Source organism: Pieris rapae, chromosome 21 (genome assembly GCF_905147795.1).
Source record: "Pieris rapae chromosome 21, ilPieRapa1.1, whole genome shotgun sequence".
NCBI lineage: Eukaryota > Metazoa > Arthropoda > Insecta > Lepidoptera > Pieridae > Pieris > Pieris rapae.
This window is the reverse complement of record NC_059529.1, coordinates 6,158,809-6,172,350: the sequence shown is the minus strand read 5'-3', so window position 1 is coordinate 6,172,350 and position 13,542 is coordinate 6,158,809. Positions and strand designations below refer to the sequence as shown.

Genomic DNA, 13,542 nt, shown 5'->3' with positions numbered 1-13,542 from the left:
AGTCCTTAGGATTGTTTGCTACTATTGCATAAAAAATAAAAACTAAGAATTGTTTTAGGAATTTTAATCATGATAAAATGAAACAAGATTTAGAATCAACTTATTTTATTGTTAGACAATCACAGTTTGTATTTTTGCACTACAGTAATATACTACAGCCTTCGACAAACTACATCAACTTTTATAGAGTATAAATCATTATTACAGATTTAACAAGTTATTTTGCACTTACTCATTTTAATCCGATTACACATTTAATATAAAAGCTAATTAGAATATTACAAGTGTAATGCTATTTGATTCATACTATCTACATCAGTCTATAATTCCTTGTCATACCCTCATTTTGTTTACCGTCACAAACAATTGGAGTATTTCTTTTATAATTTATGTAGGAAATTGCACATACTTTATGAACGAACATAGCCAAAATTTTTAAGCTTTAAAACTTAATCCAATCCAATCCAATATACGTAATAATTCGAGTCGTAATTGCTACGAGACGTTTTCTATAGAAACTACAGTGGACGTTCTCCAGGCAGAATTCTTTTAAAAAACTTGTATGTTCCATAGAAAAATCTCTTACTTGAATAGAATATTCCGATAATTCAGAGACAGTTTCATTTGCCAAACAACAAAGTAAAATTCATATTAACACTGACGTATATAAGTCTATGCGTCCGTATATTTTTAGATCATTTAACGTATACGTGCACGTAAAATTAACCACAAAACTTTTTGTCTTTTTCCCCTTTTTGTTCATAATTTTTTGCATAGAACAATGAAGGTATATGACAATTTAAGATTATCTTACAAGAGGGTAGGTCATTAATAATACAATGAATAATCTTCGCCTGCGTAGAGCTAGAAGGTATCATAATATTTATAGCCTTTTAACTGAAAAAGTACACAGATTTCAAAACACTATTAATGTCAAAGTCTCCTTTTTCTGGCACTTTTTGAAGTAAGGCGTTCACGCGTTTCTTGTTTGAGATACCGACAGCGCCATTTTGTAATTCACTGAAAAAAAAAATGTTTAGATACAGAATCCATAATGCTTTTAAATTGACAATTTTCCATTATATTTCGTATTTTGCCAAACAAAAGATTAAATGAAGTCATATTGTTAGATAAAAAAAAATTGTTTCGGTTGAACCAAAGATAAATGAAGAAATATACTTTGTCAAACTTCAAATAATTCATAGATAAAAAACTTACTTTTCTGGATAACTGTATCGTTTGACCATGAAATCCGACAAATCATTGAGTATGGGCTGTGAGTGAAGTGCCACAAATTGTTCACGGCATATCTGAAAACAGATTAAAACATTCAATTTAAACTTTGTTGTCTGTGATAAAACAGATACAGATAACTCTACCAATTTTTAATAAAGATGTTGTTTTTACCGTATTATTACTAATTATAAATAAACCCAAAAAATAATTTACAGATATTAAGCATACATTATTTTATATTCTGCATTATATATATTTACAGATTATTATTCGTAAAATATTTACTCACATTTTCTTTATATTGCAGAGTATGGTGTATGTACTAGATTATTTATTTATAGTGTTTATGCATTAACACTAGAAAGACGGGAGCAGTCATTTGACTGTCAATTTGAATTTAATGTTGAATAATTCACAAACTATTTGACGTAACGTTTTGAAACTTTGTGACTTTTATTAATATTAGTAGTTAAATGAAACTATGTATCAAAATAACTCACATCGCTTTTGTTTATTATTTAAAATCTTGATATACCGACAAAGACGGCGGCAGTCATTTGACGGCTGAGATCCGATAAGTGTTTATAAGTTTCAAGTTTAAGTTTTTAAAAGTTTCTGAGCTTCAAGGTCTTATCACCTCTACCGATGGTACGTCGTGGTCACTTGAACTAGACAAATTTGCACTAATATCAGAAGTTTGGAAGAAATTTATTGAGAACTGCTTATCATGCTACAAGCCAGGAGAAAATTTTACAGTAGACGAACAACTGTTTTCTACTAAGGTTACATGCAGGTTTCTTCATTACATTGCTAACAAGCCTGATAAGTTTGGAATAAAATTTCTTGCTTGTGTCGATGTGGATTCAAAGTTTGTGCTCAACGGCTTTCCTTATTTAGGAAAGGACGAAAGCAGGCCACAAAACGAAAGCCTTGGTGAATCCGTTGTTATGCGTCTCGTGGAACCTTTTGCAAATACTGGCCGAAATATAACTACTGACAACTTCTTTACATCGATAAGCTTGGTAAATAACTTGCTCGCAAAACGCACTACGATTGTAGGAACTATGAACTACGAAAGATTCCACCTTACGTCAAATCACTTCATATGATTTTGTTTGAAACAAAAATCCTGAAATCCGATAGATGTACACTCACAATTTATCAAGGAAAACGAAAAAAGAACGTGTTATTCCTTAGCACGTTACATAACAATGTTGAAATAGACTCCAATCACCCTAAGAAAAAGCCAAAAACTGTGCCTTTCTACAATGCACCAAGTACGGCGTGGATGTGGCTTACCAGATGGCATAAAATCATAGTGTCAAAGCAGCATCTCGAAGGTGGCCGTACATTTTTTCAATTCTTCTCGATCTTCCACTCAAAATCCGGAAACTCGGAAAATGTTATGTACAAAAGTGCAAAAATAAAACTAATAAAGACACTTGTAAAAAGCCACTTTGCGGCTCTTGTAATGTAAAGAAAATGTTAAAATGTAAAATATGTGTATAAATATTATAATTAATCATATATCAAACCCTGTTTTATTACTATAGTCACCATTTTTAACAGCTGAAATAATAAAAAAAGGTTTAATATATTGGAGGAGTCATTTGACCGGTCGCCGTCTTTGTAGGTAGATAGATTTTCCCGTCTTTCTAGTGTTAAAACGTAATAATATTAGAAAATAGAGAAAATAGGTAACTGTACAATAAAATAAATCAGTGGCGCTACAACCTCTTTAGGTCCTGGCCTCAGATTACTGAATCTATTTCATGATAATTTTTAAACTTAATAGGCAAGTAGGTAATCAGCCTCCAGTGCCTGACACAGGTCGTCGACTTTGGTCTAAGACATGTCAGTCTCCTCACGATGTTTTCCTTCACCGTTCGAGCAAATGTTAAATGCGCACATAGATATAAATTCCATTGGTGCACTGCCGGGGATCGAACCTACGACCTGAGGTATGATAGTCGTACGCTTAAGCCACTAGGTCAACACCGCTCTTAAATAACATACACACAACAACAATAAAATAAGGATTCAATAAAACTACACGAACAAATTACAGAAGTATCGATATGTTTTGGTAAAATGTCAAATTACCAACTGTCAAATTACAAAACTGTCAACGCATTTACAAATGTCATTTTTAATATTCATCCAATACTATTTAGAACTTCATTCTCATACCTGATTCATTTGGTCGACGGTATCAGGGTGTGTCCAGAAGCAGTCATGCACCGAGACGAAGGTCACGCCCGCAGCCTCACAGTGAAGTCCTGTCAGCATCATGTGGGACGAGTCCAGGGAATGGATGAAATTTGGCGGAAACGCGTTCCGTTGCTTCATTGTGCACGGACGTCTGGAGAGAAACGTATCATCAGAACTTTCTTAAGTCAAGAGAGTTCAAGTTGCCCAACAAGAAAAGATCAGGTCATAGACAACTGTTGCATTGTATTTGTATTCCAGTTGGAATGTGTACGCAATGCAAGAGTACTTAAGCTACCTGCGCACGCACATGATTCTAAAATTTACAATTTTGTTATTATTCTGATAGCGAAAAATTACTCCATAAATACTTAACATAATTTAGCATATCGATCTGACCTTCTTGTGATCGATATACACTACAAATCTTACTCAAAAATCATATATTCATGTAGGTAACACAATGTGCACTTATGAATGTCAAAATAGAAATACATATACATTAAATGCTTCTTATAAATTTACTGCCAGTTCTCAAATCAAGGGTACGGAAGAGAAGAACTGGCAATAAACTCTCTGCCACTCTTTTTAATCGCAATGTTTTTACACAACGTTTGTAAGGAGCTGCAACCATTACACCATATTCCATATGACATATTGAGTAATAAAGAATATTAAAATAAATTAAAAACAAAGATTTGTCCTCTATCAGCAGGAGGCTGTAATAGGAGCACGCATTTACATTCTCTTGGGAACATCATATCTCACATCTCTACTCTTCATAAGTGCGAGCGAGATAGACAGATAAATCTCTCTTTCCTTATTTTGTTGTAATTACAGTTTTCATTAATAAGCATTTACTACACTTAAACCCGTGTATGTATAATAATCCTAACAGTAATTAGTATAATTAGTATAATGTATTAAATAATTTTTGTTTGTTTGTTCCCTTTTTTAAATCTTTTTATTGTTAAATATATCATGTATTCCATATTTGGCTATATTCTCAGTGTATTTGTATTATGTATAATTTATGTTAGCTGTAGGAGTACTAAATAAATAAATAAACAGTGTGTGCATAAAACAAAATGAGTATATACTAATAGGGTATACTATATACTATATTTTGGCAAATAAATAAGATATATAGTTAAAAAATAAATAAACAGTGTGTGCATAAAACAAAATGAGTATATACTAATAGGGTATACTATATACTATATTTTGGCAAATAAATAAGATATATAGTTAAAAAATAAATAAACAGTGTGTGCATAAAACAAAATGAGTATATACTAATAGGGTATACTATATACTATATTTTGGCAAATAAATAAGATATATAGTTAAAAAATAAATAAACAGTGTGTGCATAAAACAAAATGAGTATATACTAATAGGGTATACTATATATATACTATATTTTGGCAAATATAGTTAAAATACATACTGGTGTAAGTCTACAGGCGGCGCGCAAGGCGACGTGGTGGCATTACCACGGCGATAGTAGGGCTGCAGCACGGGAAGGCCTAAAGGCGTTCGCCATTCGACACTTTCCCCGCACACACCCGATATTAACCTGAAAAATAACGGCCTTTGTAAAATCCTTTTTTATAGTTATAATTACAATTTTTGTGACTACCCTCAAAAACTATATTCTATTAAAAATATTTGATAGATTTGTGGGTAGACCTATTTAAGATGAATTAAAGACGATTAAAGGTTTTCTTTCAGTGCGTCTACGAAAAATCGAAAAAATATTAGATTAGATATTTAATATTTTCAGTCGCAATATTATAATATTTAATAAGTAAAATCTTTTTAATATAATTTTTTTGCTAAATATTTTTTTAAGATTTTAAATAATAACTTAGACTAAAATATTAAATTTAGTTAAAATTGGACTTACTTGGCACAATCGGTGAACCAGTCCTGTATGAGTTTAGTTGATGTGAACATCTCCCGAAGACTGTCGAAGGTCTTCGTCGTGAGATATTGGGAACAGGACCAAACATGCTCTTTGGGGAAATCGTCTATATCTGTAAATGAAACAATTAAAAATCAATTTTTGGACAATTCAACAGGTGTATTTTTTTAAAATTAATTAAAAAGAGTATAAAAAAGTGCGTACAAATTACACATGTCACAAATGAAAATTCTTTGTAAATGTAATTGTTACTAAAGCCCCAATAGAAGATCATGTACCAGTATACGATCACTCCATGTATTTGTATATCTATATTCACACTATTTACACATTGTATATGTGCTAATGATCATATAAATCAATAAAATGCTGCATAAAGTTCTCTAATATGTAACTACTAAACAAATACAACAACCAATAGCGTGTATTTTTTCTCGATCTTCCTTTCTCACTCTCTCTCATTAGGTCTCAATCGGTTTCTCTCTTTTCTTCAACAAAAACGCTGCACATGTTCGTGACGTTCCGTAAAAATTTTACCCTCATGCGCCTTAAGAAGTTTCACTTTAAAGATATTTAAAAAAATGACAATCATAGTAACATAATGTAATCTGTATGAAGTAATGGTTTTACAAAAGTATTTTAACAACTATACTGTTTTTTTAGGAATTGTCATCAAGAACTGGTATATCCATTGGCTATTTATTAAGTATGTTTTTAATTACAAATGAACAATGTCTGCGTGTAAAATTAAATTGATTACTAATAACGTATACATTGGTGTTCGTAGGTTATAATTTTGTTCGTTGTTTTAGGGATCATAAATGTCCACAGATTTATAAACAATATGGTATTTAAAAGCACACTTTTGTATGTTTGCCTTCAGAATATTATAATATGACAAATAAAATTTGTATAATTTGTACGGCGCTTGAAACCTCCTGCTTCTGAAAGAAAAGACTCATTTACAAATTATGTTAGTTTATTGTTGTTATGTTAGTTAGTTATGTGGACCTACCTTTAAGCTGCTTAGCGATCTGCAGCCGGGCACCGAACCTGGTAACTCCATAGACAGTGGTCATTACCGTTTGTTTGATCACTTTTCTTCTGACAAATCCTTCCAAAATGATCGCTGGCTGGACACCAGCTTCAGCATCACGGATTCTCATTGTTTCAATCTGCAAATAAATAATATGTAGTCAAAGTTTTGTAACTCGAAGACACCGCATTAAACATGTATATACGCATAGCTATATTATAAAATAAATCAGTTAAGATTCTTTTTGACGTAAAAACATCTGACAAAACGATGAGTGCCAGCAAGAAAAAGTTCATTGTTCATGTTACGCCCATTGTCCCGTAACGCTTATTACAATAAGCGTTACGAGACAATGCGCAACAATGCGCTTGCACCTCATCTATCTCTCTCCCTTTCCATTGGCATATGCGTCCGAGGATTCACTCCTTTGATTTCATACAACATAATGGTAACTCAACATATTTAAATTTATTCATAAAAGTATGCAATCAATCAATGTTTTGTTATGACGTTGTCACCTTAAACTATCATTCGCAAACCAACTTTACACACAATTTTTTTAAATCTCATAGAACATAGAGAAATGTGATTGGTGGTGTAAGTGGGCTTTGGATCTGAGGATCATACATGTCGCCAGTAAAATATCTGAATTTCATTAAAAAATAAAAGATAAAAAGAAAATTTTTGAACTTCTAGCCTTTTTTATTAAATCAATTATTTCCAATTCATTTTGAACCAATTCGATGTCGTTTAAAATATCAGTTATCTCATTAACTTACCAATGCAGCGACTTCGCTATAAACATCTTGTGGTCGATCCAAAGGCGCAAGATTAACAGCCGAGGCACCAGATGAGTCTCCGCCCAAAGCTGCGTAATGTTGCAGGCCATTGCATGACCCATCCTGGTGTACGGGGAATCCGCACATGTACTCTGCATATATCATTTAAATAATAAGAAAAAAAAGATATATATTAGCATACTTGATACTATACTTGTGGTACAAGAGTCGAACTAGTCGAACTTGAATTCGTGTATGGGATGATAAATTTATTTGCTTACAGCCCATGCATGGCCAAACTAGACTTAAAATATACTAAAATATATAAAAATGAAATTAACAAAAATGCCAGTAAATGCTATCCTATAATCCCCTGCAAAAAAACCCTCAAATCACAGCATACTACCCCGCATACTTGATACTATACTTGTGGTACAAGAGTCGAACTAGTCGAACTTGAATTCGTGTATGGGATGATAAATTTATTAACTTACAGCCCATGCATGGCCAAACTAGACTTAAAATATACTAAAATATATAAAAATAAAATTAACAAAAATGCCAGTAAATGCTATCCTATAATCCCCTCCAAGAAAACCCTCAAATCACAGCATACTACCCCGCATACTTGATACTATACTTGTGGTACAAGAGTCGAACTAGTCGAACTTGAATTCGTGTATGGGATGATATATTTATTTACTTACAGCCCATGCATGGCCAAACTCAGACTTTAAAATATACTAAATTATATAAAAATAAAATTAACAAAAATGCCAGTAAATGCTATCCTATAATCCCCTCCAAGAAAACCCTCAAATCACAGCATACTACCCCGCATACTTGATACTATACTTGTGGTACAAGAGTCGAACTAGTCGAACTTGAATTCGTGTATGGGATGATAAATTTATTTGCTTACAGCCCATGCATGGCCAAACTAGACTTAAAATATACTAAAATATATAAAAATGAAATTAACAAAAATGCCAGTAAATGCTATCCTATAATCCCCTGCAAAAAAACCCTCAAATCACAGCATACTACCCCGCATACTTGATACTATACTTGTGGTACAAGAGTCGAACTAGTCGAACTTGAATTCGTGTATGGGATGATAAATTTATTAACTTACAGCCCATGCATGGCCAAACTAGACTTAAAATATACTAAAATATATAAAAATAAAATTAACAAAAATGCCAGTAAATGCTATCCTATAATCCCCTCCAAGAAAACCCTCAAATCACAGCATACTACCCCGCATACTTGATACTATACTTGTGGTACAAGAGTCGAACTAGTCGAACTTGAATTCGTGTATGGGATGATATATTTATTTACTTACAGCCCATGCATGGCCAAACTCAGACTTTAAAATATACTAAATTATATAAAAATAAAATTAACAAAAATGCCAGTAAATGCTATCCTATAATCCCCTCCAAGAAAACCCTCAAATCACAGCATACTACCCCGCATACTTGATACTATACTTGTGGTACAAGAGTCGAACTAGTCGAACTTGAATTCGTGTATGGGATGATAAATTTATTTGCTTACAGCCCATGCATGGCCAAACTAGACTTAAAATATACTAAAATATATAAAAATGAAATTAACAAAAATGCCAGTAAATGCTATCCTATAATCCCCTGCAAAAAAACCCTCAAATCACAGCATACTACCCCGCATACTTGATACTATACTTGTGGTACAAGAGTCGAACTAGTCGAACTTGAATTCGTGTATGGGATGATAAATTTATTAACTTACAGCCCATGCATGGCCAAACTAGACTTCCTCCTACATACTCGTTAAATATAAAAATTTCTTTTTAAAACAATAAATTCACCAAATGCGAAATTATATGAACTACTTTAAAAATTTATAATCAACTTGGGACCTGTCCGTACGTACGGATTTGTTTTAAATAATTTAGGATAATAATCATATTATGTTACTCAGGGATAAATGAACTTAAATGGCTATTATAATACCTTCGGGGTTGGGTGACCGAATGGCTTTGGCAATCTCCATACAACATGCCAAGGTTTGCCAGGGCTCCTCAGAATTCTTCCACCAACCATCGCCATCTAACGGATTGTCTGCCGAGTCTAGGATCTGGTCAATTATGCTGTCTGCGTATTCTATCCTAAAATGACAAAAACTCTACATGGAACACATACACAATCTTCTAATTACAATTGTTAAAAAAAATACTATTTAATTTCTAAAATAAACTACCTAGTTATTTCAATAAGATTTATCAGATCCAGTCCTTTTTGATGAAAATTTATATTATTACAATATTCTACCAACGTGTTTAAACAAATTTAAAAAAAAATCAGTGGCGCTACAATTTCTTTAGATCTTGGCCTCAGATTTCTGAATCTGTTTCATGATCATTTATAAAATCTAATAGGCAAGTAGGTGATCAGCCTCCAGTGCCTGACACACGTCGTCGACTTTTTAGGTCTAAGACGTGTCGATTTCCTCACGATGTTTTCCTTCATCGTTCGAGCAAATGTTAAAAATAGAATGAAACTCCATTGAATCGAACCTACGACCTCAGGTAAAGTCGCACGCTGAAGCCACTAGGCCAACACTGCTTCTACGTGTTTACTATAAGTTAATTTACTATAAATAAACAGTAAAAATTTCGAATCCACGTAAGCAAAAACACGCATACATTTATATATAAAACATTGGTATTAAGTTTTTTTAATGGGGTGTCGTAATGCCATCATCCTTAATTTATTCGCTTCTAACAAAGGTATACATGTATATCATTTTATTTGAACTCATAATAAAATAAAATACTTCTATTTATGACCTCCCACTTTTAAGCTTCCCCAAGGAATTCCAGATTTTTTTCAATCCAACAAAATAATTAAAAATATTTTAAATAATCATACCTCTCTTGTACCGTACTCCTTTTTTTAGTCCCAGTTAGGTTGATAGCGTGTAGTTTAAGCCAATAGAGGCCGCGTTTGCCCAGCGGCCTTTCGCGTGCGAGCATGAGAAGTGCACGTGCCGCGTCCGCACCTAGAGCGGATACGTGCGGGCCGACTGCGTACACGCGACCACGGAAGTCCATGTTGTGTGGTAGCCAGAACATTCGATCCCTATAAAATATTATATCTAGATTACTATTAAATTAAAAAAGAAAACATCGGTATATGTCACACCAATTATTATATCTTATATCTTTAAACGAGCAATTCTTGTATATATATATATATATATATATAATTGGAATCTCGGGATCGGCTCCAACGATTTTTGTGAAATTTAATATACGGGGGGTTTCGGGGGCGATAAATCGATCTAGCTAGGAATAAATGATAAAAAATAACAAAAAGGTGGTGTTTGAGTAGTCCCAATTTAAACTGAAAAATGAATCTTCCTGACATCTATCGGCGAATAATAATACTATTTTTTTTTAATTGCTTTAACGACACAACAACACTAAAGCTATTCCAGCATATATAATCTATATTATTCATATTTCATCATTTTATTAGTATGCAATTCGTACTTAAATATAATTTCCAAAAAACACAATTTATAACAAAATAAAAATACCGAGCAAAGCTCGGCCATCCAGGTACAATTTACTTTGTACAATAACAGTACTATTTAATAATTTATCATGTTAGCTTACAATTATAAAGATGTACTTTTTTTTATAGAACAGGAGGCAAACAGGCAAGAAGCTCACCTGATGCTAAGTCAACAGCCTTTTAAGAATTTGAACATCTTGAAAGATTTTAAGTCGAATTAGTTCGGATGTTTTTAGGCTAATGTTTTAGAAGGTACTAGCGACCCGCCCCGGCTTCGCACGGGTGCAATGCTGATACTAAATACACTACAGAAAATCTGTGAACGTTGTATATAAAAATGTGGGTTATCCATAAGAGATAGACATATACCATCACGGACTTTTCTGTAGACCCTTTCAATGTGTACAATACTTAGTACATTATTTTGATAAAACTCGTAGGGTTCAGCCTGCGTTTGCAATGTAAGCGGAAACAATTTAATTATTTACGACATCACATTATAAACCTCAAAAATAGCAGTACAGGATGTTATTATACATATGAACCTTCCTCTTGAATCACTCTATCTATAAAAAAACCGCATCAAAATCCGTTGCGTAGTTTCAAAGATTTAAGCATACAAAGGGACATAGGGACAGAGAAAGCGACTTTGTCTTATACTATGTAGTGATAAAGAATACTACTAATACAGAATTAGAAGTCCATTTTGAAGAGATCATACTCTAAAAGTGTAAATAAAAATCACCTGTAATGATTGGCCAAAGACAGCTTGTAGAGCGAGTCGCACCACAGCGAATGCATATCTGCGCGTGCGCGGTTTAAGGCAATACGTCGTTTGTATGAAGCGCTAGCCTCAGAAGCGTTTGATGGCGCTTCAATTTCTGATAACTGTAGAGAGGAAGCCGGAGGTGGAATGTCTAGCTTTTTATCACCACCCGATCTAGAAAATTTGTTTAATCATTAATGCAGAGTTCCCAAGTCATTGGATCTTTTTTTTTTCCTTTGGCACTAACACTGTTTGTGCATTAGCCAGCGTCAAGTATGGGATTTTTATAATTCGTTGTTTTAATTATTTACAGTTAATGCATAATGAAAAAACTAAGGAAACCAATCGCGACATAACATAAATAATTGAAAGCGCATAAATTTACAAAAAATCAGAATAATTAATAATGGAAAAAAATCAAAATTATAGTTTAATGTTATTATTTACAATAAACATACTTATAATACTATATACAAGGGGATTTAAATATTGGATCTTTTAGTTGGATAAAATTAGATTTTTCATTAAATGTTAGGGTAGAGAACGTCTGTATCAAATCGTTTAGTCAAAATTTTTACTGCGCCTGTGATGATTACACTCAAAACTAATATATAATACTAGATGCCCCGCGACATCGTTTCTCTTAGTGCCTAGCCTACCTTTTTAGCACATACCATGGAACATTTTGCTATGCTACCCCATCGACTGTTTGGTTTTCCGGAATTAAAAGTTTTGTATGATTATTTCTTTATATAACTCTCAGAGTTAATGACATAAGCTTCAATTAACAAATAAAAAATAGGAGTTAATTGTAGAGCGGTAAAAATTAAGGGTTGTATGTATTTTTGTACTACATAAAAAATTGTCTAAACAATAAAAAAGAAATTATTGGGCTGGGATTGACAGTAGCCGATGCTCAGACCTACTGAATATGCATAAGAAATGTAAGCATCGGTCCAGCCGTTTCGGAGGAAAATGGGAACTAAGATTGTGACACGAGAATTTTATATATATATATTTCTCATCCAAACATTTGTCAAACCATAATATATCGATTCCGGCTGCGGACTAATATGCATTACTAATGTAATTTAATAAATTTTGTTTTCTTTATTTTACAAAATAATATATATTACAATTTACAATATGTTACATTAGAAAACCGCTTTGGTTTTTATTAATGTAACCATAGCAGTCTTATTTCCCTTCCTTCCGGGATCTCGCTGAGAGTAGTCGTGTGTAACCCGTGTTTGATTTAATTGAAAAAGTTTCAAAATTCTAATAATTAAAATATTAGCAAGTACTAGGATAACAGTGCGCCGTAGGAGTAGCTACCTTTGTTTAATCACTGCCCACTTGTTGACGCCCCCAGCGCATACGCACGTTGCAGGAAGGAGTGTCAACCAAGGCCACACCCCCGAACGGTGACTAAATCCAAGATATATCTCCTTGCCATTTCTGTGCTCTTGGTACAAGATCAAGGTAACAACACTACCACACAATGAATACCTCAATGAATAATTCCCTGGAAAAATCTACGTCAGAGCCTAGCTTACAGGAACAGGAAGAGCATACCTTTGTCACTTCTAGACAGAAACGTAAACGCCTTGCAAAAACTCACAGTGAGGAAATTTCTGACTTTAGGGAAGAAATGAAAAATATTATTACTTTGTGGGGAGAGAACCATCAGAAGCAAATGGACAAGCTATTTCCAATGATTTCAGCCCTTAATCTGAGTAACTCCAATATAGAAAAGTCTATTACTTTCTTGGCAGAACAAAATGCAGAGTTTCAAAATAAAATTGAATCATTGGAAATGGATTTAAAAAAGCGCGATGAGCAAATTTTGATTTTAGAACAAAAACTAGAAGATACCGCCAGGCAACAAAAGAAGACAACCATTGAGATGAGAAATGTACCTCTAGAAGGTAAAGAATCTAAAGAGGACCTCATTAAACTTATGGCAAACCTTGCCCAAAATATAAATTCAGAATTTAACAAAGAGGACATAAGGGACATATACA

At 33.1% G+C, this 13,542-nt stretch overlaps 1 protein-coding gene across 1 annotated transcript in view; it reads right to left on the bottom strand.

The window, feature by feature from the left end:
- Positions 1-48: 48 nt before the first annotated feature.
- The window catches only part of LOC111003703 (DNA-directed RNA polymerase, mitochondrial), a 28,247-nt gene continuing 14,753 nt past the window's right edge, over positions 49-13,542 (bottom strand). Inside the window, exons 15-24 of the mRNA XM_045632838.1 lie at positions 11,498-11,692; positions 10,105-10,314; positions 9,187-9,341; positions 7,187-7,338; positions 6,387-6,546; positions 5,354-5,483; positions 4,895-5,023; positions 3,427-3,598; positions 1,219-1,310; positions 49-1,020 (exon numbers count right to left, since the gene is read on the bottom strand). Coding sequence (XP_045488794.1) covers positions 894-1,020; positions 1,219-1,310; positions 3,427-3,598; positions 4,895-5,023; positions 5,354-5,483; positions 6,387-6,546; positions 7,187-7,338; positions 9,187-9,341; positions 10,105-10,314; positions 11,498-11,692 — 1,522 coding nt within the window. The 3' untranslated portion in view covers positions 49-893. The remainder of the gene's footprint in view (positions 1,021-1,218; positions 1,311-3,426; positions 3,599-4,894; positions 5,024-5,353; positions 5,484-6,386; positions 6,547-7,186; positions 7,339-9,186; positions 9,342-10,104; positions 10,315-11,497; positions 11,693-13,542) is intronic.